Source organism: Lonchura striata, chromosome 1, assembly GCF_050655825.1.
Source record: "Lonchura striata isolate lonStrDom1 chromosome 1, ASM5065582v1, whole genome shotgun sequence".
Lineage (NCBI taxonomy): Eukaryota > Metazoa > Chordata > Aves > Passeriformes > Estrildidae > Lonchura > Lonchura striata.
Window position 1 is genome coordinate 39,214,841 of NC_140703.1, and position 27,057 is coordinate 39,241,897.

General features: G+C 37.8%; 1 protein-coding gene across 3 annotated transcripts; it reads left to right on the forward strand.

Moving 5' to 3' along the window:
- Positions 1-214: 214 nt before the first annotated feature.
- On the forward strand, positions 215-26,634 carry LOC110478412 (putative N-acetylated-alpha-linked acidic dipeptidase). Of its 3 annotated transcripts, XM_085574819.1 has the most exons (20): positions 215-357; positions 886-966; positions 1,646-1,754; positions 4,750-4,936; positions 5,705-5,806; positions 7,316-7,441; positions 9,341-9,527; positions 10,663-10,756; positions 12,102-12,200; positions 14,038-14,123; positions 15,116-15,235; positions 16,559-16,641; positions 16,949-17,012; positions 17,538-17,605; positions 19,560-19,651; positions 20,480-20,570; positions 21,377-21,641; positions 23,150-23,231; positions 24,528-24,620; positions 25,287-26,634. In XM_085574819.1, exons 2-20 carry the CDS (start codon positions 957-959, stop codon positions 25,474-25,476), a joined length of 2,148 nt encoding a protein of 715 aa, XP_085430945.1. In that variant the 5' UTR covers positions 215-357; positions 886-956; the 3' UTR covers positions 25,477-26,634. The 3 variants fall into 3 exon arrangements, with proteins under 3 accessions (XP_085430945.1, XP_021400679.2, XP_085430932.1); XM_021545004.4 differs by lacking the exon at positions 886-966; XM_085574806.1 differs by lacking the exons at positions 886-966; positions 1,646-1,754 and having other exon boundaries at positions 215-472.
- The last annotated feature ends 423 nt before the right edge of the window (positions 26,635-27,057 follow it).

Here is a 27,057-nt window from a genome sequence, read left to right on the forward strand (position 1 = left end):
ATAGGCTGGACTCGATGACCTCAGAGGTCTTTCCCAAGCTGTATGATTCTGTCGATCTGTGAAAGCCGGGACGGCAGGATGTGGCAGGGGTGTGGCAGAGGGGAGGCGGGCAGCAGCGCAGCTCGCCCAGCGCCGTCCAGCGGGGCCGGGCGTGCGGCGGGAGGGCCCGGCCCGGGCGGGGCGGGCGGAGCGGGGCTCCGGCCGGGCCCGGGCCAGCGCCGCGGCGGCGGGGCGGGCCGGCAGCCATGCGGACATCGCTCGGCGCCCGCTCGGAGGCGGCCAGGGCAGCCGGCGGCCGCTTCTGGGCTGTCGTCCTGGGAGCAGCGGCGGGGCTCTTCCTCCTCGGGTTCCTCATCGGTACAGTGCAGACCGACCCTCCTTCGCATCGGGGCTCGTCCTGCCGGGGACGTGGCTCGGAGCCGGGCCGGGGTGGGGGGAGGAGCGGGCGGGTTTCCCGAGCCCGGTGCCAGAGGTGAGTCCGTGCTCAGCCGGCCGGCGCCGCCCTCCGTGCCTCCACCTTCACAGCGGGCAGGTGCAGTCACTGACCCTCTATGGGACACCTCTGTTCTCCGCAGCAGGAGGGTTTTTGTGTCTTTGCCTTGTTTTTCTATTTACTTTTTGTTCAAATAAATAGGGGTAAAATAGTGCTGTGAGCAAGAGAAAGGGGCGCGGGGTTTGTGAGGAAGGGACAAAAAACATACCCCTCGACTCTGATGCCTTGAAACTGCACCAGCCGCAGCCAGAGAGGCAGGGAGGTAAACACGGGGCTGGAGGGGCGCGGACAGGAAGGGAGAAAGAGTCTCTCAGTGTCTCACCTGCTCCTTGGCCCAAGCAGGCAGGACAGAGGGTTGCTGCCGCAAGAAATTTCCCCCTACCTTCCTTCAGGTTTCACATATGAATGATGATGAGTTTACAGAAGGAAGGAAGGAAAACAAAGGAACCACTTGTATTTTGCAATGCCATTTGGTATGTACTTGGGATTGTTGCCATTGGGAAGCTCCGACTGAATTCCTCTCTCATGTGGAGCCCTTTACTGTGCCAGTAACCAGTGCCTCACTGGTGCCAACTTGTTACCCTCTTGAACCCACTGGTTTTGTCATTCACACTACCCATGTCGCTGCTGCTGTGTCCAGTCTGACTTTTAAACAGATGTCAGGAACACTTTCTAGCCAGCTGTTCCTCTCATCAGAGTGGTAGTGCTTGCTCAGAAAGGGAAGGACTCCAGAAAGAAGCCAGACAGACCAGAGAGTGAGAGTTACAAGACATCTGTTCCTTACAAAGTGTGCCTGTGTTTCCATGCGTTTTTTGTTAAGCTGCTGTCTTATTCTTGAGGTAACTATATAACTGATAGCATGATGCTCTGGTGCTCAAGGATGATAGATAAGTCTCCTTAGCATCTACAGAAAAATAACTGATGAATAAATGTAAGATAGTATTTTATATCCCTCAGCATCGACCATGTGGGACTAATACTGCCATCATTTTACAGCCTGCATTAGGATGTAGCTGCTTGTATGTGCTGAAATAAAAACAGTTCTAAAATGTAAAATAGTGAAAATCTTGTGGTGTCACCAAAGAGAAGTGGTATGTGTCATGGGAATATTTCTCTGATGTTTTTACTTTGGTATTTTCATGTGTTGTACAGGCTGGTTTGCAAAACCTACAGATAAGAAGACATCTCTGAGTACTCATGAGGACATGAGGACAGCATTTATGGCTGAAATGAAAGCGGAAAACATCAAGCAGTTTCTTTAGTAAGCAGTGTGTAGACTAATCAGTTCAGATAAGAAAAAAATCAAATGGGAGTCAGCCCAGTGATCATAGAATCATAGAATTGGTTGGAAGGGACATTAAAACTCCTCTGGTTCTAAACACTTTCCACTAGACGAGGTTGCTCAGAGCTCTGTCCAACCTGGCCTTGAACACTGCCAGGGAGGAGGCATCCACAGCTTCTCTGGTCAACCTGTGCCAATGCCTCACCACCCTCACAGTAAAGAATTTCTTCCTAATATCCAGTCTAAAGCTGACCTCTTTCAGTTTAGAGCTATTTTCCCTTCTTATATCACTACATGCCCTTGGAAAAGGTCCCCCTCCAGTCTTCTTGTAAGCCCCCTTCAGACCCTGGAAAATGCTGTAAGGTCTCAGAGCCTTCTCCAGGCTGAATGGCCCCAACTCTCTCAGCCTTTCTTCTCAGGAGAAATGCTCCAGCCCTCTGATAATTTTCATGGCCTCCTTGGGACTTGTTGCATCATGTCCTTGTCCTTCTTGTGTTGAGTTTCAGAACTGAGCACAGCACTGCAGCTGGGGTCTCATGAAACAGAGTAGACAGGAAGAATCACCTCTCTGACTTGTTAGTCATGCTTCAGACAATTCAAAACAATGGAAAATTACAATATAGATACTTAAATTTTTATTAAAATTTAATTGATGCAATAAATATTTCTATTTTATTAACTTAGATGCTTTAACCACAAGTACTTGTACCTGATTTGTTTTAGGGATCTTGTAAATGGATTATTTTTTCTCTTAAGAGGGTGTAGAATTTGTTAAAAACTTATATTTGTTCCAGTCAGTAATAGGACACAAATCATCATTTATTGATAGGAATTTACTTTCAGTGTAAAGAAAGAGGACCAGCTATTGTAGGAATAATCAACAAATTTGGATTTGCCCCATACTCCCCATCTGATTACATAGCATAGGGTTTGTACATGTACTAAATTACTAAAAGACCATATTCAGTTCATGGGATTGTGGCAATCCCGGCAATCCCACTGCTTTCATTTTAAGTGTATTTGCCATGAACTACTACAGATAAATGATCTCAAAAGTATGGTCTCTTTGGTATGTAGCAGTCATGTACTGGACTATAACATACCCATTCAAAACCAAAGATTTAGGAGTTTTTAAAGTCTTAACCTGTATTTTGACTTTTGCAAAGTCAACTGTTGTTAGACAGCTCTGTGAAAGGACCTTCCTGCCCTTTAAACTCCCCGTCTCTGTAAGCAGAAAGCATTGTACTTCATTTACTGTCACGTGGCCAGTCCTGCAGTGAAATACAGCAGATGTTTAGTCACTGCTCAGAGCTACCTGTACAGGCAGTCAGATTAGAAGAGAAAATGAAGAAAATCACAATGTTCAGTTAAATGAGAGGGTAATACAGGAAAATGTTGTTGCATAAATAAACTTCTAATGAAAATGTGATACTTAAACACTTGTAACTCCATAGAAAACAACCATTCTCATTCACAATAGCACGTAATTTTGTCTTGGTTCAGTATATGTCATCCAGAAGATGATATTGTCACTATAACAGTGACTTTTAGTACAGTATTAAATTTTAGCATGATCAGAGGAACATAGTCTTATTCACCAGCATTTGGCTGCTAAGGATATTGTCTAGTTTGGAGAAACAGAGGCTGAGTGGCAACCTTATTGTTCCCTACAGCTTCCTAAGGAGGGGAAATATGGCAAAAGAGGTGCTCATTTTTTCTCCCTGATATCCAGTGATAGGATGCATAGGAATAGTTCAAAACTGCACCAGAGAAAGTTCGGACTAGACATGAGGAAGCATTTCTTTACCAAGAGGATGTTCAGACTTGAAACACATTCTAGGGAGGTGATCAATGACCCAAGCTCGTCAGTGTTCAAGAGACATTTGGACAATGCCATTAACAACATGCTTTAATTTGGTCAGCCCTGAATTGGTCAGGCAGTGAGGCTAGATCATTGTTTTAGATCCCTTACAAGCAAACTATTTATATTTCTATTATTTCTATTTCTTTAATTTCTATTTTTATTTCTATTTTATATGAATAGTTCTTTCAAAGTGGATTTCTTTGATGGCTTGGGTCTTATATGAATTCCAGAATTTAAGTTTTTCCTAATCTCACATCCCTTTATAATTGAAGATACAATTTTTTTTTATTAACACCGGCTGGTGCCACACATGCTTTTTTTGGCATGTTAATGCATGGTCATATGATAGAATGAGGACATCATGATGGCGGCCTCATTGAACTGAGGGTTTTTTCAGCTGGCTCCACAACTCAGCTTTCATAATGGTCTGGACAGTTTTTTTGTTTTTTTTTTCCAGACAATGGGCTGTTCATTATTTATGCTCTCTTTCACTGTTTGTTATTCATGCTGGCATGACTTTTAAGTCACAAACTGTTGAGTTTTTCTGTCTCTTGTTTATACAGTACTTAGAACTCACTCTCTTTTACTTGCCAACAAGACACACTAGAAGTGAACTTTTAGATAAACCAGTATTTGTGCCAAAATTAATTAAAATTTTGGGATTCAAGGAGAACATCTAGTTAATTACAAGTAAGGGCTAGAGTAATTATTCACATTTCTAAATTGAGTACACAGAAATAATTGTACTCAGTTCTTTTATCCATTCACAATGATAAGGTCTTACTGTGCATAGGAGTGCATAGACCTACTGTAGCTCAGAAGGCAAGGAGTAAAGAAAGGACAGGACCCCATAGCTGGTGTCATCACACCATTCTTGCTAAACCATGCTGCAAGGAAGATTTAAATACCTGTGCTAGATCAGGGCATCCTGAAACCCTTCATCTCAGTTTATGTGTGCAACATAACAATATATAGATGCAGAGAAGTTTTGGTCCTTATTTAGCCTGAGTATATCTGAACATCTCTATTAGGTTTATTTCCAGAAGGGCTAAGAGGAGTACTGGTTATGACTTTCAATGCCTGACCTGCTTATTTCTTCCTTTTCTTTAGCAATTTTACGCAGCTTCCTCACCTAGCAGGAACAAAGGAAAATATGCATCTGGCACAGCAAGTCCAAGCTGAGTGGGAGAAATTTGGTTTGGATTCAGTTCAGTTGGTTCATTATGATGTCTTGCTCTCTTATCCTGATGACACTAAGCCCAACTACATCTCAATAATTGATGAGCATGGCAATGAGGTAAAAAGACCACCAGTTTTTCCAACCAGGAAACAAAATCATTTTCATGCACCTGGGAAAACTGTCCTCTGTTCATTTAATGGTATTGGGCCTGGTAACAAGCTCATGGAAATCAGGGATTCCAGTTTGCTTTTATATTTTGCAACTTTGTTTCATAATATATTTGTTAGGAATACTAATATTTACCCTGATTCATACAGCATCCAGACATAAGGGTTAAAAAACAATTATGTACGAGAATTACTTCATGTAATTCAATTGTTTGAAAATTACTCTGTTATTTAGAAAGAGGAAAGAAACCCTGGTAAGCACCATTATTTGCATTAATTCATTTTACAGTACCGATGATTCAGCTAAATTCAGTTTATGGAAGATTTGAATTTAAGTTTCAAGACATACTATCACAAGGGGGATGAGTTTGTTTCATACTGGCTGAAGTGCACATAGAAGCTTCAGGGATGAACAGAATGCAAGCATTTTTACCACTGTGATCTAACCTGTTGTTATCTGCTGTACCCAGACCTCTTCAGGGAACCTTTTTGCAGGATTTTCTGTGAAGAGTGGAGATGAGATTTGTAAATTCACACATTGAACATGCCTACTGAAAAGGATGCCCAATGCTGGCTAAAACTTTGGCTACTTCTTAGGTAGAATTCTAAAACCAGAGTCCTTTCGATTGCAAATGGTTGTGAAATGTGCTTGTGAATAGAAAGTATTTATTTTCCATATTGCCTTGTTTACCTTATTCCTTTTCTCCTTTCCTATTAGGTTTTCAACACATCATTGTCTGAGCCTCCTCCTCCAGGATATGAGGCTGTTAGAGATGTGGTGCCACCCTACAGTGCCTTTTCAGCCCAAGGAGTGCCCGAGGTAAGATAGTAGAATGCTACATAGTAGAGGTAGAAACAGAAGTAGGAAAAGAAGCAGAGACAGAAATAGAAATAGTAGAAATGGAAAAGATGGAATACCACAGTGTACTGTAGCATAGCAGAGAATATCAGAGACCAATACAGAATAATTTGAAATTCTTTAGGCTTTAGTTCAAAACCCAATTTACCACTAGTAGGAAAGGTGACATAGCTCTGATGTTCTTGGGATTATTGTGATGAAGCAGTGCTCAAGTGAGCAGTCATATATATATTTAATATTTTTCTCTAGTTTGAGTTAGAACTGGATTGTATTTTTTCTTTTTCTTAAAAACTGTGGTAATAAATCTTTAATATCAGCTGGTGTAAACCTCCCCAGACATTGCGCCATTGTTTCCCATTGTGGTGAACAAATAGGCTGTTACATTTACCTGGCCAAATGAGCAATCTCACTTTTCAAAGTGCTGCTTGCCCAAGGCTCACACTGACAGGTATAGCTGCACAGTGTTGAGTATGCTTGAAAAGCTTTTGCTGACATTTCTAGCTGGCAATAAAGGTGTTGGCTGTGACCTGAATTTAACACTAATCCTTCATGTCTTGTTATACAGATGGTAGCAGCTGATGAGCTTTCTTTGATAAAGCTGGCCTATGTAACAGGAGTTTACTGTTCTATCATTAGGGGTTTCAGTTTATCTTTTGTAAGATTAGAATTTCTTGGTATTGTTCTCAATATCTTTCCTTTCTATATGTAGAATAATTTAGGTTGACAGAACCCTGGGCCAGGCTCTGCTTTAAAGTTCCATCTAGAAAGATGCTAATGCTTCTGCTCACACAGCTCAGTATTATATCAGTCATGTACTTTGTGTTGCTTGTTAATAAGCTGGTCAAATCCAGAAAACAAAAAGAATACTGTATACTTTTGCTTCAGACACTTGAAGAAAGCTGGAGAATCAGGCAGATAATCTGTACTCTGGAACATAAGAGCTTTGAGTGTTCCAAGAATTGCAATGGGAATTTTGAAAGATAGTGTAACATAAAATTAATGTGTTTTGACCTTTTATCATAACATATCACTCAAGAAAGATGGAATAACATCACTGCTTTTTTCAGATTGCTGAGATGTGAAAAAATGATGAAATGTTTAAAAAGCTTCAGCTTCCTTCTTTAGGAAATTGTTTTATTTTAATTAAATATGAAAACTTTCTTTCCAGTGAAAACAATACCTAAAGACAAGATTGTCATTTCAAAATCTGATGCTTATTTTCACCTTATTACATAATAGTTTGACACGACCTCCAGGTACTTATCTAGTGCTTTTATCAGTAGCGTTCTCCAGCAAGCTGTTGCCTGCATCTGTACTGCAAACAGCACAGGAAGGGAGCATGTATAAAGTTCCTCAGTTGGAATACTCAGTGAGGCCAAAGCTCTTCTGAGTTCTTATCTTACTAGATCACATACTCCTTTCAACGTGCTCTTTGACATTATTGTTTCAAATCTTGCCTTTTTCTCTCAGGGCGAGTTGGTGTATGTGAATTATGGCCGCACTGAGGACTTCTTTACATTAGAACGTGAAATGGGAATTAACTGTACAGGAAAGATTGTTATTGCCAGATATGGGAAGATCTTCAGAGGAAATAAGGTAATTTTTCTGTATAAAAATGTTGCTGCCCTTCTCAGTGTTGCTCTCACTTCAGCTGTTCTGCCCTTCAGCATTTTCAAGAGACTGAAACACTTCCCTGAGGTGTTCTGGAGATTTTAGAGTAACTGAGTTTCCATAGACCTGTGTTCAAAGATGATTATGTTGTATTTCTAGGATAAAAGTAAATCAGTTGGAAAATGTTCCATATTTTAATATTCATTTGCATTCTATAAATTGTTCCAAAATATCACTAATAGATTGTCATACACTCTTAATTATGAGCTAGACTGTTCTTCCCTGTTGGTTCAACTGTTCTTTACCTTGTCTATATTGTGTTTCTGTATAATAGTTTCTGTGCACCAGAGAGAGACCATAACTATATGAAAGCGATTTTAAAGTTTTATATTTGGTTATTCAATGTCCCTGTCATATAAATTTATTTTTAAACTACAGTTTTTGCAGATTTCCGTGACCTAACAGGAAAGGACATAATCCTGTATGTACTTCAGGCATACACTCAAGTTATTTTCTCAAAAGAGATGTAAGAAGACAGTCTATTTTAAAAATAGTGTTCAGCTCTTATTTAACAACTATTGTGACCCTAATTTGAGCAGGATTATTATTTGTATTTGTCAGTTACCTAAGGGTGTCAAGCACTGAATTCACTGGATGCCAGTTTTTATTATATACTGTTGATTAATCTTGTGTGAAGCTTTTAAATAGATAACTCACTGGTTTATATACATATCATTTTCACCAGTGAGAAGTGGTATATAACTCATATTCTGGGTCAGATAATATTGTCACTAAATTGTTTATCACTCTTCAAGGTACTATATGAATGGAAAAGACTTAAAAATTGAAGAAGGTATTACTGTCTGTGAATCTTTCCTTAAAATGAAACACTAATATCTTAGAGTACTAATATCTAGAGAGGCAGTTTTCCTATGATTTGGAGATAATATGCCCTCCCCTCATTTACATAAAGGGATTTCCTCATTCTTACAGTAGTATTTCTAATGACTGCTTATATACTGAAGAATTTGGTAGCCTATATAAAATCCGGAGAACTGTACTGAAAGTTGTTAAACTTCCTAATGGTGCGCAAAAATAGGATAGAGGATGTAGGCAAGTTCTGTGTTTCCTTAAAAAAAAAAAAGGGAAAAAAATCCTATGATATTTCTGAGTTAAAATGCCCAAATTTAACACTGTTGAGAATTAGTTGTCACTCTGTCACAATCCATCACTGTCATATCTAGTAGCAAACCAGATTGGAATGTCAGAATGATATATATTATGCAATAATAAAGTCACACAAGAACACTTTTAAAACAGCATGCAGGTCAGTCCTTCTGCCATAATGAGCCTAAAATGTGGGCTCTCTGGAGTTAGTCTTGTTCACAGCCAAGGGTAGTTTCAAGCTCACCAATTACAGTCTTACTGTATAGACCAGATACATTCAGATACTGAGATACATTCAGAGATAATTTAGGTAAATAAGGTAGCTACAGGTATCTACCTGAAAGATACTGTTGCATTATTATGATACAGTTTTTTTTCTTTTCATGTTGTGAACATTTCCGTAGTCAGCTGATTGTTTTGATCTGGATGACAGAATGCAAACTTAGGTTATATAGCAATACTGTGGAGGATGTTTTCCATGTCACTGTAATCTGCTAACTAAAAGTCAAAGCAAAAGAAGCCTTTCACTCTCATATGAAACCTGATATCTGTATATATATTTTTCAGAAAATTGCAAGACAGTTATGGGCCCTTGACTTATCCCAAGCACTGTAAAAGATCCTGAGGAAAAATCAGTAATTTATACTTTGTTCTACCCCTTGAACTCTGGGGTCAAGGTATAAAGAACTGGATAGGGACAGGAGATGTGCTTTGCAGGTGAAGAATGCTGAATTGGCAGGTGCCAAGGGAATTATTCTGTACTCTGACCCTGCTGACTACTGCGCACCTGGAGTAGAGCCTTATCCAAATGGCTGGAACCTTCCAGGTGGAGGAGCCCAGCGTGGAAATGTATTAAACCTGAATGGAGCAGGGGATCCTCTGACTCCAGGTTATCCTGCAAAAGGTGAGTGACTCTAGAGAAAGCATTCTCTGAGGGCTCTGGTATCAAGAAAGGGCAGAGGATGTTTTCTCCCTTATAACAACACCCTTTCTTTCTTATTCTTTGTTGCTAAAAGGCAGCTTTGGGTTTCACTGCTGCCACTTCTGTAAATGGTGTGTGAGAGAAAGTGAGAGCCTTCCTTTAGGGGAGCCCTAGAGTGCTGATCTGTATTCATCACCTTCACCTCAGTCTTCCTCAACTGTTTGAGTTGTGCCTAAGCTGTTTTATTTTGCAACTAAACCAGATCATTTTGATGGAAATTCATTAAGAACTATTTATTCTAGCACTTGGGTCAACATATCTGAGAGAGGCAATCACCTCAATAAAAGTAGTTCCTAAGTGATGGGCAGTGTTGCCTCTAGGCAGTAGAACTTGTGCTGGAAGGGGTTATATATTCAAAACAGCAGCATGGCAGAGCAGACCATGAAGAAGATTTCTGGTTCCTCATGCTAGAGTCAGTGATCACACAAATGAATCTCTGTCTCCCTCAATCACAAAGGTAAATATTGTATTAAGGAGGAAACTATTCTGTATATGCTCTTGTCCATGTCATGAAGATTAAGATTTGCAAAAAAAATTATTTGTATTTGTGCTTTGTCAAAACAAAACCTAGTTTTTGTTTTGTACACAAAAACAGCAATCCAGAATATTCAGTAGTCCAGTGTATAAGATTTTATCTGCCTCTCTTTATCAACTGGCAAATTTTTTTAGTTCCCAGCTGAATGTTCCAAGGATCACACTATGGGCTCCTTCTTTGCTTTGTTATTTATGTGTAGCTTAGCCTGAACTTCTTTCCCATGAAGATAAATATTTCTATGTAAAAGTATTTCACCCCAAAAAAAAATGAATGAACAAATAATTTTAAACTTTCCAGCCATCTTTAAATGCATGACTGCAGACTGTGAGAGAACCTTTATTAGTGTCTTTCTGAAAACATGTTGGTAAAGCACAAAGAATGAAATTACTGGGAAGATGTCAGCTCAGCTCCCGGGAAAGTGAAATGATTATTCCCGACTGCAGTGTTAAGACTGTGCTAAGAATTGTACAGCTTCCTTCTGAGACTTGTAAATATACAAAAATATCTATCTTTTGCTTTCAGAATATGCATACCGATTAGACAAAACCAGTGGTGTAGGTCTCCCAAAAATTCCAGTTCATCCTATTGGCTATCATGATGCTGAGTCATTACTGCGGTAAGTGTGTGGGAGACATGAGGTATTTTTAGGGTTTTTCGGAAGTTATGAGGGTATTTGAAAAGAGAGTAAGAAGACTTTTGCACTCTTCTTCTCCTGTAGCTGTTGAAATAATATGTTTGTTTCTCATTAGAACCTCTTTAGGAGATAAGTGTTGTATCTGTTGTTACATATGAGGTATGGAAAGAATTATCTGGAAATAGTCTTTTGTAATACGGACTAATATGTCTCCAAATTTTCTTTTCTTTAAAACTTCATAGCTATCTATCACTGTTATCAGGATAGCTGCTCATGATGATAAAGGTATAGATTAAAAAACTTCATTTATCCACTGCCAACTAGTAGTGCTAGAGCAGATTATTATATATGTATAGACTATAAATATGATGGAGTAATATATAGTACAAATATGATGTAGCCAGATATTTCTGTTCAATAAGTATTAAATAATACTAGAACTTGGTTTTAATAATTATAAATTAAACCTAAATCCTTTAAAAATACTGGGTCCTTGTTTTCACTTTTGTCTTGAGAAGTCACAGCATCTTGTTATTCCTGCTATCATATTTTTATATAAACATTTTCCTCAGGGCCAGTAGACATGTTGAAGTGTTCTGTGTAATAAAGCTTGACTGAAGTATGTATTTACAGTAAAAGACATGCTTTCATTCACAATAAATATACTTTGCTTCCTAAGAACCATGCTTTGTGTCTCAGAAGTTCATGTCAAAAATAAAAGTCCTTCAAGGGAATAAGTCTGGGTGATTGAAATCCACCAAATTACTGCATTTCCAGTTGTGTTAACAGGAAAAACATGGCACTTCTGACAATGGAACAAGAAAGGGTGACCGGGACTGATCATGTTTCTGTACTTTAGCCTTCTTTGGCACACATCAACTGCCTGTGCTACAAATTAGACAGGGTGTGCATGGGACAGGCACCATAAAACTACTGCTTGTGCTGTTAAGTTATGGAATGGCCTGAGTTGCTCTCTGCTAATTCAAATGCAAATGCAGTTCAAGGCAGTAGAATGTTCCAGGGACCATTTACAAGAGGCAGTTTATATGCCAAACCTTGTGGCCAATGCTGTCTTCCAGGGTAGCTGAAGGCCATTCCAAGCTGATCTCTCTGCCCAGGATTATTGTTCTATGTTAATTTACTAGTATTAGTGTAGCTAAAATTCCAGATTATTCTCCTGCCAAAGCTTGTAATATAAATTATCTAAAACAAAGACCAACACTGGTTTGCATGTTCATGGGATCTAGCATAGTGTGGTTTCACCCATTTCTTTGGTACTGGTGTAAGAGGTCTGTAACTGATAATGATTATTTTTTTTTCATAACAGTAATATGGGAGGACGGGCACCACCTCATAGTAGCTGGAAAGGAAATTTAAATGTATCTTACAACATTGGTCCTGGCTTTACAGGAAATTATTCTACAAGGTCAGTTTTATTTCCTAAGGAGAGTGTTCTTGGGATCAGGGAAAAAACAGGTAGAGCAATAGAGTTTGACCAAAGATGAAGTACCTGGGTTTATTTACATAATTCCTTTGGTTTTGGCTATTTTCTTGGCTGGAATGTGCTCAGTGCAAAGCATTAGTACATTATGTCTTGATTGGATGGATATGATCTACTTCCTTTAGTTTCCAGCTAGTCTTGAACCAGTTTCATTTGAAAAGCATCTAGCCTTTGATAAACTGTTTGTTGAGAGTGCTTTTTGGGGTTTTTTTGGGGGGTCTTTTCTTTTCTTTTCTTTTCTTTTCTTTTCTTTTCTTTTCTTTTCTTTTCTTTTCTTTTCTTTTCTTTTCTTTCTTTTCTTTTCTTTTCTTTTGGTTTTTTTTTTTTTTGTTTGCTTTGTTTTGTTTCTGGTGGGGGTTTTTTGTTTGTTTGTTTTTGATAAGTTTTGTTTTCATTTTAAGTTCATATAAGTCCAGGTTTTGGTCTTACCTTTTTACTTATATAAAGCAGTATTAAACTGCTTCTTATAAGCAATTTGTCCACTCAGCTTTTCCAGAAAAAGAGCTTAAACTCTGATGTCAATTTTATTGCTTCAGATTGTTTTTAACTGAATTAGTAATTACAGTTTAGGACTAAAGTCTATGTGTTTCAATGTTGTCTGAGTACAATGTACTGACTTCATATGAACTGTTTAACTTCATATAATTGTTCATACTGATCTTTATATGAACCCTTGGGACTGAGATGTTACATCTTCAGCTGTGGTACAGATAAACAACTCTGGATGTTGTAGAAAAAAATCTCTTGATGCAACTCAGGTTGTCTTTTTTTCTGCTGCCTGAGATGCTGCAGTAGTATGGACTATGCTGGAATGTTCTTGTTTTGGCTAGGATAGAGTTTATTTTCTCCACAGTGGCTGGTATGAGTCTGTTTTTCATTTGTCATGAACATAGGGTTGATTACATAGAATTGTTTTTGTTATTGCTGAGCAGGGTTATTGTTGTGAGCAGAGCTCACACAGAGCCAAGGCCTTTTCTGCTTTTTGTGCTGCCACACTGGTGAGAGAATGGGGGGAACATGAGAGGCTGGGAGGAGCCAGGACAGGTGATCCCAGCTGACCAAAGAGATATTCCAGACCATCTGACACTATGCTCAGTACATAAAGTAGGGGAAAGAAGGAGGAAAGGGCTGATAGTGTTTGCTTTCCCAAGTCACCATTACATGTGATGGGGCTCTGCTGTTTTGGAGATGGTTGAACAGTTTTGCTCTGCTTGTTTCCATGGCTTTTGCTTTATAAATAAAATTGTCTTTATCTCAACCCATGAGTTTTCTTCTACCTTTTCCCCTCTATATTCTCTCGCTGCTAGTGGGGGAGTGAGTGAGTGGCTGTGTGGGGTTTGGTTGCTGGTGGGGATGAAACTCTGACATGGAGTCAGTTTTGATTTGCACCAAACTGCAGAAAATTAGTACTATTTACCTTTTTAACATTAGATGCTTTCCATTTTTCTTTCACTATTTCAAATTTAAAAACTAGCTGCTAGCAAAAGATCTTTGGAGTTCTGATCTTGTTATCTGTATAAATCTTATTGACATCAGAAATATAACACAGCTGTCAAGGGCTAAATGCTATTCTCATTTGTGCAAGTATGAATACAGAAAAAAACTACTGTAGTATTTTCAGATTTACTTTGGTTTAATAGGAGATAAATTTGGTCAAAATGCTTTCCTTGTCATTTATATTGTATACTTTTGAAAGGTGTCAAGGTGTTTGATTATCTAATCTGGTGGATTTTCTCTTTGCATTTTCTTCCCAATACACTAGAAAGGTGAAAATGCACATTCATAGCAACAATGAAGTAAGAAGGATTTACAATGTGATTGGTACCATCAGAGGCACAGTGGAACCAGGTGAAATAATTTTCCTTCAGCATAATCTGAGTGAACAGCGACCTCTACATGTACTTTATGGTTACAAGGGGGAGATGAATATAGTTTTCTCTGAAATATTGTATTGCATGTTCTCTGAAGTGGTGTCTGCCCTGGCTTTCATATGGTTCGGGGTATGTTAGCACTTTCACTGTAAATGCTGTAAATGTTTTCAAGGGGGAGTCATAACCAAGATGGAAATATTTGCCTTCAGGCAAGTAACTTTGCAATTGAAAGAATATTTTTAAGTGGATATTCTCCACTAGGAAACATGGGAATGGATTTTGTGTTCCATCAGAAGACACTACATCCACCATTATTGACTTTTTGTCTATCTTATGGGGTCTTGTAACCAGTGTGGTTTTATAATCTAAAAAAACCCAGATATACAGACATTCCTATAATGATGATAACATCATTTTTCTTCTGACTGCAGCATTTTCCTTTTTGCCTAAAACAGAACTGTTAACCATATTATAGTAGCACAGAGACCTAGTCTGAATTTTATCTCAGTAATCATATCTCTGTCATGATTTGGGCAACCCTATTTGTGATTGATTATGTATATCCAGAGAAATACTGCATTCAGCACATGAATTCAAAATGTGAATTTCTGTACTGTACAGATATGACTAGTGGATCAGCTTCACCATGAATCACACTACGGTGAAGTATGGAAAAATGCTTTTATCTTTAGAGGAAACCTGTAGTATATTCAATAATAGACCTAACAACATGGAGTTTGAGGTTTTAAGTCTTGTGGGATCCAGTTACTGGGTTTGACAAATTCTTCAACACTGACTGAAAGTACAGAAAAATGTCTTCAGAAATTTAAAACTTTTTTTCCTTTCTATCATGTGTATTATAAACTATTGATCTGTGTTGCTTGATACATACATGGAAAATTAGAAATTACTTCAAGTTAACATCTCTGTATCAGGAAAAAAGTAAACCTCCAAAATTAATTTCTCTAGACAGATATGTCATTCTAGGAGGCCACCGTGACTCATGGGTATTTGGTGGCATTGATCCTCAGAGTGGGGCAGCTGTGGTTCATGAGATTGTGAGGAGCTTTGGAAAACTGAAAAACAAAGGTAATGTAATAAAAGAAAAAAGCACATCAAAGTAGCTACTCTCAGCAGTGCTCATTGATTTCTGTGAGATTTAAACATATGCTTGAAATTAAAAACATGTATCTCACTGATATCTTGAATAAACATGCTGCTGTGCACCTTGGTGTATGTGAAGTACACTCAAGAGAAAGTACACCCAGAGGGAAACAAAACAGAATAGGGGATGCTGAAATAAACACAACATTTAGGTGCAATTGGCTACTCTGTATTTGGGGCAGATGTGTCAGTGGTGTTATAATACTGACACAATGGCGAACTTCATCAGGGCTACAGGCTGAACCTTCTAAGCATTTGACTGTGGCTTGGAGGCATACTCAGGAATAAGTGGAGAATGTCAGCGTAATGCTGAGAATGAGCTGTGCAAACATAGTAGGAGGTAATGGTTAAAAATACTTCATTCCTACTTGCATTACAATAGGAAGAAATGTCAACTGCACCAAGTTTCTGTTGCTGTCAGAGCAAATGCTGTCTCCCTATCTGACATCCCATGGAGAGAAGCTCTGACATAAATACTATGTTAGAGGAGTGTTCTTTGCCTGCCTATTACCCATAAAACCTATTGACATTAAATTTTATTTCCATTCCTTCCCAGTAACTGAATATCAGGGGAAGCTGTCTCTGAAATGCAAATGAGGAAAAAAATTAAGTTTAGAAAAAAGGCAGTAAAAGGTGAAAAGGTTCCAGTAGCTTCAAAGGAAACTTTGGGCTGAGGTACAGCATCAGGGCAATAGTGCCTGTTCTATTTGGCCTGAGTTTAAATTGAATGGAGGACTTCAAGTGAAAGATTTTTCTTTTGAAGGTGATCTGTCAAAGTTACAGGGAATTGCTTAGGTTTTGAAATCTGGCATTTGAAAGACAGGTCAAGGAAATTCTGTCATAGATATGAAAATATGTCACTTTTCTGTCAGAGTAGACACTGATATACAATGTATACTAGACTGAACAGAGCAAGAGGATTAGAAAAGCCTTCTTTCAAGAATTTGTGCACAGCACATTATTTTTTCTTAATCAGAGTTTTAGATTCTAGAAAATTTTCTTGCATTTAAAGGTGAGAAAAAAATACATTATTTGGCCCAATATTGAATTAGAGGAGAGATTGCTACCATAGCAAATCATTATTAGATAAGGTTACTGAAGCTGATGTTACAGTTCCTTATGTATATCTTTTCCCCTACAGATCATGGTAAAAGAAAAGCCCCCCAAAAATGCCATATGTTTTCACATTAGTCATGTAACAAGCAGCCTTTATTTTTGTAATATGATTTTTGTTGTCTTTCATTTCAGGATGGAGACCAAGGAGAACAGTGATATTTGCGAGCTGGGATGCAGAGGAATTTGGCTTGTTAGGATCAACAGAGTGGGCTGAGGTAAACCAAGTGTTCAAAAAGAAATTTGCATGGTGGCTGCTCTTTGGGAAATCTGCTCTAGAAAGAAGCACTTCTTCCCTCCCCCACTCCTTCCTTATACACACACACTCCTTCCTTACACACACTCTCTCTCCCCTGAGTTTCCTTTTGAACTATCAAGAATCTCTAGCTTCTTGCACTTTATGATATCCTTCTCTGAAATAGCTGTTTCTTTTGTGAATGAGAACAGCTATTTCAGAGAAGTCCCTCAAAATTCTGAGGGACAAAAAATTTATCAGCATTTTCTTTCTTTTTTTCATTCTTGTAGGAAAATGCTAAAGTATTGCAAGCACGGGGAGTGGCTTATATCAATGCAGATTCTTCTGTTGAAGGTACATGGATATGAGTTGTGTTTTATAGGAATAGTGATGGTATGACTGGGAGGGATTTTGTCTTGGAGATTCATAAGACCTTCCATGTGATAATTTTTGCCGCATTAATTCAGAAATGAATATGGGGAGAAACTATGGCTTTGAGTCATAAAGTATCCTTCAGGTATTCATGTTGTTTCAGGGGAAAAGTCCTTTACAGCAGTGAGCCACTCTGTGGGAGGTCATAAGAGAGACAAGAAATGTTGGCCCCTGATTTCTGTGGCAACTCTTTAGAGTCAGCTTCTTCTCTTATAATATACATAATAATCATTGGGACATAAGAAAAGTTCTTAAGACTTGATTCAAAAGCTGGGCTTTAATTCATCCTTACCAATAAAGTGCACTGAGAAGATCATACGAAGACTCTTCTCAGCTTGCTCCTCATGAAGAGTGTAGCTTCCTAGTCCCTCTCTTATTAATAAATAACAGCATGAAATTTGAGCTGAGGGAACTTCTTCAAATAAATAGTTTTTCATGTTTTTTCAGGAAACTACACACTGCGAGTGGATTGCACTCCACTGATGTACAGCCTGGTTTACAGTCTGACTAAAAAGGTAATATCGCTTGAAATTTTTAGCTGGTATGTTCAGTGCTCACTTACTTTATGGGGCTCTGTCTGAAAAAATATGCTGTCAGATCTTTCTTTTCTGACTGCAGTACCCCTTTTAGGTCAATAGCTAACGAACTGGAGCTTTTTCCCTGGACAGATAAGGGGAGATTATCCAAGCTTATACCATTAAATTAGTAACTATTCAGGGTTAGGGGATTTTCCACTCCTGTGAAAGCATTCCTTCTAAGGACAAAAGCATAAAAGCATGCTGTGAACCAGAGGACAAAAACAGGCATATACCTGGTTGCCCAGATCAATTACTAGAATGCCCATGGTAGTAGGAGACTGTGACTCCCTTTAGGCAGGGGAAGAATTTAGGGTGGCTGCCATGTTGTTTCTGTGTGATGTGACAGGTTTGGTCAATGTGCTCAGCTTCAGTGTACCGTGTTAGTTATTCTTTGTCTCTGACCATAAGGCTGTCACACATTTGTGTGGCACACAAAATTGGGAGATAGGGACCTTTAGGCACACCATCTTAGATGTAAGATGTTCCTTGCTTGGGGAGTGGGTCTTAGAGGCTGGGATTTTATTTCTGGGGGTTTTTCTGTTTAACTGTATTAATCAGTGACCATTTTACACAGCTTTTGTGTATATTTTAGATGCCAATGTAATGTACATTCAACTACTTTGTATATTCTGTGAATTTACTTTATCTGCCTTAATCTGCTTTATGTATTCAGTCATTTGATAATTTATTATCTCTTGGAAGCTGATATTTGACTGGTGCAAAAGTAAAGCAAAAGTAGTAAAACAGTATAATAATTTTCTGGCAATTAAAAGACAGCAAATAAAATGTAGCTCTTTTTAAAGGGGGTACACAGATAAAGAGACTTGTGTCCTGAACTCTAGAAAACTTGATGACCTGCAGTTCCCATGGTAACCTATGCTAAGTGAAGGTGTTCAGAACTGTCAGGAAATCAGGTCAGCAGAGTCCCAGTTTGGACGCCAAGAGCCATCATTAAAATCTTGACCTAAATACTAGTAAAAATGCTTGTGTAACACTTCCTCGAGTTAGGAAGCAAAGGCTGATGAATGCATGTAACCACAGCTTGTTGGTAGCTGATATGTGAAGAGAATACTGATGAGGGAGCATGTCCCATGTGATCCCATCCATAGTTAATCTGTGGTAAAAAGTTTTCATACTGATAGTTCTGTTCTGTGGACAATTTCCTTCACGGACAAACCCCCAAATTAGTTTTAATTTGATTCCTATTGTGGAGTAATTCTTTGATAGAAGACAGATTAATAATGGAATATATATAAATAATCTTTAACAGATTCAAAATAATAAAACCTCAGCAGTCCACCAATATAAAGGAAATATGAAGAAATATCTTTATTTAAGCTGCTCAGTTACCTGCAAATTAGTCAGTGCTCAGAATGAACTTTAGAATGATTGTGATTTTTATACCTCTCTAGCAGCTATGATAACATAAACACCAGGTACTGTGCACTTTGCCCTTATAAGGTTGCTTCTACATCCAAAAACATATTTTTTGTGAACTGAAACAAGGTAGAAGCAGTTTTAAATTAAACTAAGAGAAAATTGAAATTTTCTGCCAAAGTAAAGCAAAATGTTTTGGTTTTGTTAGGGATTTTTCTGTTGAATATTTAAATTAAATGGCTGAAAATTTCATAAAGAAATATAATTTAAATATTGACTTGAAATATTTTGCCTTTTTTTGTGTTTTCTTCCATCCAAATTTACCTATTTTTTAGCAAATAAACTATTATTCTGGAAAATGCTATGCATTTGAAATGTTAAAATGGAAATGAAGAAAGGTTGAGGGACTTAAGATGACTCACTCATAACCCTAAGCCATAGGCTTGGTTTGATGACAGGCTGTTGACTTTTTGTTTGGTAACATTTAAAATTGTACCCTTTTTCTTTTTTGTAGATACCAAGTCCTGATGAGGGGTTTGAGGGAAAATCTCTTTATGAGAGCTGGTATAAAAAAAATCCATCAAGTGAATATAAAGAGGTCCCCAGGTCAGTGACAAAAGAAAACAAATTACATACTGAGCATTATTATTACTTGTAGAGTGTGGTTTTTTAAAGAAATACTCATATGAAAAACTGAGTTCTGAAGAGAAATGGTGTGATTCCCAGCTGGCATAAATTCCAGAGTTGTAATGATTGCAGCTGATACGCTGCTGTACAATAGGTTTGTGACCCTGCCTTTGTAGATGAGCAAGAGGCTTTATATATGAAATGTGTTCTTTTAGTTTATAGAAGTTTAGACAAATAAGGTAGTATGCACAAGCCAGTGGCTATTACACAAGATGTTGACTCGACAGCTTTCCTTTGCATTTTTTTCCAGTCTTCTGGAAGGCCTCTGAGTTTGGGTGGCTGGGGAGCACACCAGGCAGGATTTTACAGCATTGCTCTTCAAATTTACCAGGTGATTTCTACAGGATCTAAAAAAGTGATTTTATTCCATGAAGTCATGCTGGTACTGCTGTGATATCTCTGAGTTGAGAGCTTGGGATAGCGGAAATTCAGCAGGAGGAAGGCCATTGGTTTTTGTCAGTGATAAAAAGACAGTGAGGTATATTCTCTTGTTGAGAACTGGGTATTTCTGACGCTGAGAAGGGTGACTTTGATCCCCAGAGAATGCAGTTGATGAGGTGCAGGTAATTCAGGGGTCAGAGGCAGTTCCTGAAGGGTGTATTGACAAAAAAGAGCACACTGGGGAAAGCTGTATAGTGTGTAGTGACTGACTGCTGAATAAATAACTGCCATGGTATACTTGGAAGCAAACTAAAATTATACCTTAAGTATTGTCACTCAAGGCATTTTCCTCTTTCTTGTTTAAAGAATAAATAAACTGGGTTCTGGCAATGACTTTGAAGCATTTTTTCAACGTCTTGGCATTGCTTCTGGCAGAGCACGTTACAGTAAAAATTGGGTAAGTCTGTGTCTTTCTAGTTTGGTCTCTCTTGTAACTGCCTGAATAACATCACTTGTAAAGAAGCCATTTAGACTTCCAGCTTTTTAGGATAGTGTAGTTCAGTTTAGTGTGTCAGAGTGGTGTCTAATTACTACAACTCTATGTCCTACCTCAACACCAATATGTAACAAATAAGAATGATCGACTTGTCACTTAGACAAAAGGACTTTTGCTCAGGGTAAATGGACGTGCTCAAAATTACCTATGGCTGATGAAGGTTTCTAATTAGTTTATGGTGACTATTGAATGGTTTGTAACGCTTTACAAAGCTTTGAATGCAAAATGGTTTGTGCTTTATGGAAAATATGGGTTGGGCTCTGGAGCATACTGTGAGAGGAGATTAACTGAAAAGTGTTCAAGGACCAAACTGTTCAATGTGGTCATTTCCTCTGAAAAGGAAGGAATATGCAAGGATACAAACAAATTATTATTGAATGCAAGCTAGAGAAGAAGTCCAATCTCACCTAGATTTAGCCAACTGAAAGTTATATGTCTGTGCTTAAGTACCTTCTTTGGGCTGTGTACATGGTCAGTGGAGAGAGATTTCTCCAAATGACCATTCATCTCAGCATAGGTTAATGTCTAAGAGAGCCAATACTGACGAGTTCTCCTTCAGCTGTCTATAGTGGCTACATAGGATTAGTATGACCTGAACAGTTAAACTGTACCATTCTTTGAATCCCACAGCAAAGGTTTTCAACCCACACTGAAATAGACATAGCTGAATAATGGTTCTGATTTTGGCTTCTTTTCCTTTGTTTCAGAACGTGGCAAAATACAGCAGCTACCCAGTTTACCACAGTGTCTATGAAACCTATGAAATTGTGGAACAGTTTTATGATCCCACTTTCAAGAATCATTTGACAGTAGCTCAGGTACGGGGAGGGCTGGTGTTTGAATTGGCCAACTCTGTTGTGCTTCCCTTTGACTGTAGAGATTATGCATCAGCTGTGAGCAACTATGCTCACATCATCTATAATTTGTCAAGGAATCACGAAGAGGAGCTGGCAACATACAATGTATCCTTTGGTACGTACAATCTTCACATTCCTGTTCTGTTAATGCTAACAGTGCCTTATATTAATGGATGACTTAGTCATGACCTGGTATTTACCTTATGCTGTATGAATAGTAAATAAAACAAGAGCAATACCCTCCATTACTTTGAAATGGGAATATTTTGTCATTAGCATGCCTGTGTGGGGATGACCATGCCATTGGCAAATAGAGCTATCACTTACAGTTGTATGTGCTTCAACCTGTGTATGATTCACCAGCATTGACAACAATATATCATTGTCATGTTTCCTTAAAAAAAAAAATCACATTGTTTTGCAGTGTTGGATAATTCTGTGCCTGAAAAACTTTTTTTTAACTAGCTGAAACATAAATTTTAAAGAAATTTAGAGATTTTAGAGGAGCTAAGATTTTAGTTAGAAATAAGCCTTACTAGAGTTAATTAAAATAATAATAATAAATGAGTAGGCCTAGATGAAGTAAGGAGTTAGTAGTTAACTAATAATTGATTGCTTGTCAGCACAATGTTTAGTTAGCTGGGTTTATAATGAAGAATATAGGAACAGACAAATAGCTTTTAGGAGCATAAGACAATTGTGGGCCTCCTCTGTTCTGAAACTAATTGAAGACAAGGAATGGGATTTCTACCAAGAGTTCATTTGTCATATTTGCATTGAAAAGGTAGAAAGGTCAGAACGAGGAAGACTTCATTTACTTCCTCATTTTGGGACCCCTCCCGATGAAAGGGACCACCAACCCATTTCAAGGAACAAACTACACATGCTTAGTAGCTTTTGGAGTAATTAGCATATGAAGCAGGGAATGGGATGTACCAAAATTATGAATATGTATTTGTATTTTGTGTATTCAATACTTGTATGGATAAAAAGACTCTGTAATCACCTGGAAGGCGCGGTGTGTATTCGGGAGCTATCCCACATGCTGCCCGGCGTCAAACAAACATACACTTTCTAACTTTAAACTGTAGAGAGTTTTTGTCCATCACAGTTGGATATCAGTACTAGATCAATATCCATATTTTTTTCAATAAATCATAGCAACATTACAAAATAATCAGTTTAAGATTTGGCTGCTAATGGCAAATATCAGGTACATGTGCATGTGTGTACACACAACTACACATGTTCTCAATCTTTCTCAAAACTCTGTGTGGAGGGACATAACCATAAAACAGGTTGCTGGGATTTGTAAAATCTCAGACCTACCTGAACAGTCTATTTCTGGTTCCATGATCTGGTTTTTGATATTGCTGTACATTCTTCAAGTAGCAAATACTAAACAATATTCACAACAATACTTACTGCTATTGTTTCTAAGACAGGTTTTCACACAGAATTACATATTTTTTAATGTAGGGTCATTTTCTTTTCCTTCAGTAAGACTTTTAACAGTTCATGATCATGATCACAGTGGAATATAAAGCTTTAATTGAAGAATTTGATTTGTTAAATGGTATCTTCTGAATTTGAAGTTAAATACTTTGCTCCTGCTCCCTCCAGATGCTCTGTTTTCAGCTGTGAAGAATTTTACAGAAGTTGCTGCTAGCTTTCATGAGCGACTGCAACAAATAGATCTCAATAAGTAAGTTCAACTCTTTTTTTCTTACAGTCAAATACTCCATGTAGTCCTCTGAGCTCAAGAGGGCTTGGTCTTCAATTGCCGCCACTTAATGGAAAAAAAAGAAATAAAGAAGCTGTAGTTGTGGCATGCTTTTTGATGAGCTTCCAAGAAATTCTGTGCACCACCTATGCCAAAAAGCCTAGTCTGCACTTGACTTAATTCTTAATTTATTCTTTGTAGGCCATGCCCAGAATGACAAGCCAAACTTCCTTTCATATATCCATATATGTATATTCCATTTCTTGGGAAGAATCTAATTTAGCCATATGCTTACCCTTATGGAACACTAGCTGAGAATAAAAGCCATCTTTTTAATGGCAGAACTTTCAGATAAAGGAGTTAACGCTAATCTCTTATGCAAAAGATGACATTTATGACATATAGCATGTGTGTGACATTTTCAAAATGGCTTTATTGATGGTTGGCCTAAATCTATGCTTTAATTAAACCAGCCAATTTCAGTTTCTGTTTACACCACTGTAAACTTGAAAAAAAATACCTTAATGGTAGTAGAGATACTCCAGTTTTACTGTGATACAAATTTTAACTTTTTTTATTGGTGAATGCCTTTGAAGGTCTACAAGTTACTTTGTATGTAAACCACCAAGCCCACATGTATTCTGTATAACCTCATCACAGTTCTTTTATTTATTAAGCATCAATAGTATGTGCAGGGCTATTAGGAGCACACAGACACAGATGGTCTCTGCTCTAGGGAATTTAAAATCTACCATCAGAAATATACAATTCTCAGAAGGCTCAAAAGAGGATTTTAACATCACAGGGTTCCTTTTTCTCATATGTTGTGATTTTACGTAAAAACAAATGCAATTTTATTTAAGTAATTTGTGGCTGGCTACTTTTCTGGAAAAGAGGATCCTTAGAAAACTGTTGTGCAAAGGAAGAAAATGGTCTAAGCATCCTCATGAAAAGGAAATAAAGGAATGAGAGAAAAGATGAGAGAAAACACCTGAAACACTGTATTTTGATGCTATCAGTTGGACATTAAAAACAGCTTTAAAAGACTTTCCAGTTACGAACCAGACTCTGTCACAGGACAGATCAGCATAATTCGGTTATGCAGGTTAACTGATAGCTTGGGCTATCTTTTGTGGGATACAATTAATGTTCAACATCCCAGACCTACTGTCCTTTATAAATCCAGATGTGTATGCTGGGATGAGAGTAGAATGAACACACTGCACTTAACATATGCAACAGATTCAGATTCCCTTTTTGTTTTTTTTTTTTCTTTAGCTTGCTTGCTGTCAGATCACTAAATGATCAGCTCATGTTTCTAGAAAGGGCTTTCATCGACCCTCTTGGATTACCTGGCAGGCCATTCTATAGGTGAGAAAGTCTTACTTTTCACTTTTCTCATGGAATACACTATGAAAATTCCTGTAAGATTTACAAGTCTCTAAATAAAGTTATAATGATTTTATTCAACACAGCAAAAGTACACAAGACAGGAGGAATGAGATGAAAAGGGACATTGGGGAAAACTTCAGTGTGAAACTGTACAGAATTAGGAAGATTCTTGTTGGAAGCCTATTCAAATAATTTCTCTTGGTTTCATTTGGCTTCTAAACAGATGGAAAAGTTTAGCCCTGAATTTTAAGTAATTTTAATTGTAGAAACTTCAGGAAGTTGTTATTATTTGAAAGAAAAATAGTGTCTAATTGAAGAACCTACAATTTGATCAATTTTAAGAGCACAGCCATGCTAGCAAAAATACTGTGGAGTGCAGTACTGAAACAGCAGGGAAGGAATTCAGTGGTCCTCTCATCCAGGTCAAGAAGTAAATCTTATTTAAGAGGCAATGAGTAAATGGTCTTATAATATAGCTTATGTTATTTTCTTGCTTCATGGACTTCAAGCTACTATTGCTGCAATAATCTTATTTATTTACATCTTCAATGTCAAGTTTTTTCAGCTGGTGTATAAAACATAAAATAGTATGTTTTATTTTCCTAATGCATCATATTGTTATTTTTTCCCTCAACTTCCCTACAGACATGTTATCTTTGCTCCAAGCAGCCACAACAAATATGCAGGAGAATCCTTCCCAGGAATCTATGATGCCATGTTTGATATCGAAAGCAAAGCTGATCAACATGAAGCCTGGGAAGAAGTGAAGAGGCAGATTTCCATTGCAGCCTTCACTGTGCAGGCAGCAGCAGACACACTGAAAGAAGTAGCATAAATATGAACAATATAATCATCAGTGAAGACTAAATCTGACAGTTTGCAGAAGCCTTAAAAATGGTGCATTTGAAAACACTAGGAGGATTGTGAAGAAGAACAAAAAAATCAAAAAAATCTTGGTCTTTACAAATAATATACCCAAGTTGAATGCATTTAGTAATGTTAGCAAGGTAATATACTCCATTCTAAGAGCTCAGGATTTAGATGTCTTCTGAGTTGAGACTGATAATGTTTCAGATTTTCTCCCAGCTTTGTATTTTAAGAATTGCTAACCATTGGATTTATTTTCAGAGTTCTGAATTTTTCTGGCTTATTATAGTGATCCCCATAGTTCTTCAGGAAAACAGAATTAATATGTTTCTATCAGTTACTAATATTGTTGTTGCCTTTTTGTTATTTACCCTGGGATTGCATAATTATACCTCAAGACAGACCTCTCAGCTCTCCTTTTCCACAAAGATTGAGATGGACATGGAGATGGGAAAACTGTCACATACCACATGCAGGATCTATAATAATCATAACAAGTTTTGGGCAGTCAGCCCAGAATGCTCATCCCTGACATTCTTTTCCTCACATGCTGAACCTTGCAGCTGTTTGCAAATAAATTTAAGCAAGAAGCTTTTAGTCACTGAAATAAAAGCAAGGCAATACATCTCGTGAGACATATAGTCATCTAATGAAATATCTTTCAAGATGAAGACCCTACTGTTATTCTTTTAACCAAAATCTACCCTTGCTATGCCTTGTCCCTGTAGAGGTGTTTTTAATATGAAGACAGAAGCAAAGAAAACTCATCATGTCCTTAGTTTGAAAGGATACCAAATTATTACCATTTTTGTAGAGTCTGTATATCTGATGATCATGTGCTGCTTACTCTTGTGACAGACCATGGGGCAACCAAGATCAGACAGAGAAGACTCAGAAAATCAGATCCCTTCATCTGCAGTTTTGCCACTGGACTATTACTAACCTCTTGTACAGCTAATATTTTGTGTGATTTGATGTGACATGTTAACTCAGACCTCTACCATGTCTTAACTACTGTCCTATGATCTGATGGTTTTCAGTACTATGGCATATTATTTTCTTTTCAATGAGGCTTCATTTAATAATAAATATTTTTGCACTTCACATTAAAACCTTTTAGACAAGTTACGCTAAGTAATTCATTATTTTGCTTAACTGTTGGTCTTTCTGATAAAATAATCTAGTTTACCAGATAATGGGAAATGCTCTTATACCCATAGTTATTGCACAGTTATTTTCACATTTTTTATGAGCTGCTTGGAGTAAAATGATGGAGATGTCTTCCCCCAAATCCAGTGCTGAGTGTTTTGTCACTGCGAGCTGCTCCATTGCCCCACTTTTACCAGTGGAGAATTTATTATGACTGTCTATAATCTACCTCTGAAAAAAGTTAACCAGGTTAGTTTAGTTACCTTACACTAAATGATTTTGTCTGAAGCAATCAGGATAATAATAAGCCAAATCCACCATGCAGAGAGGGGCAGCGATAAACAGCTCCTGTTGATCAGGTGGATGCATTAAAAGTATTCTTCTATTACTGAGGAGGATG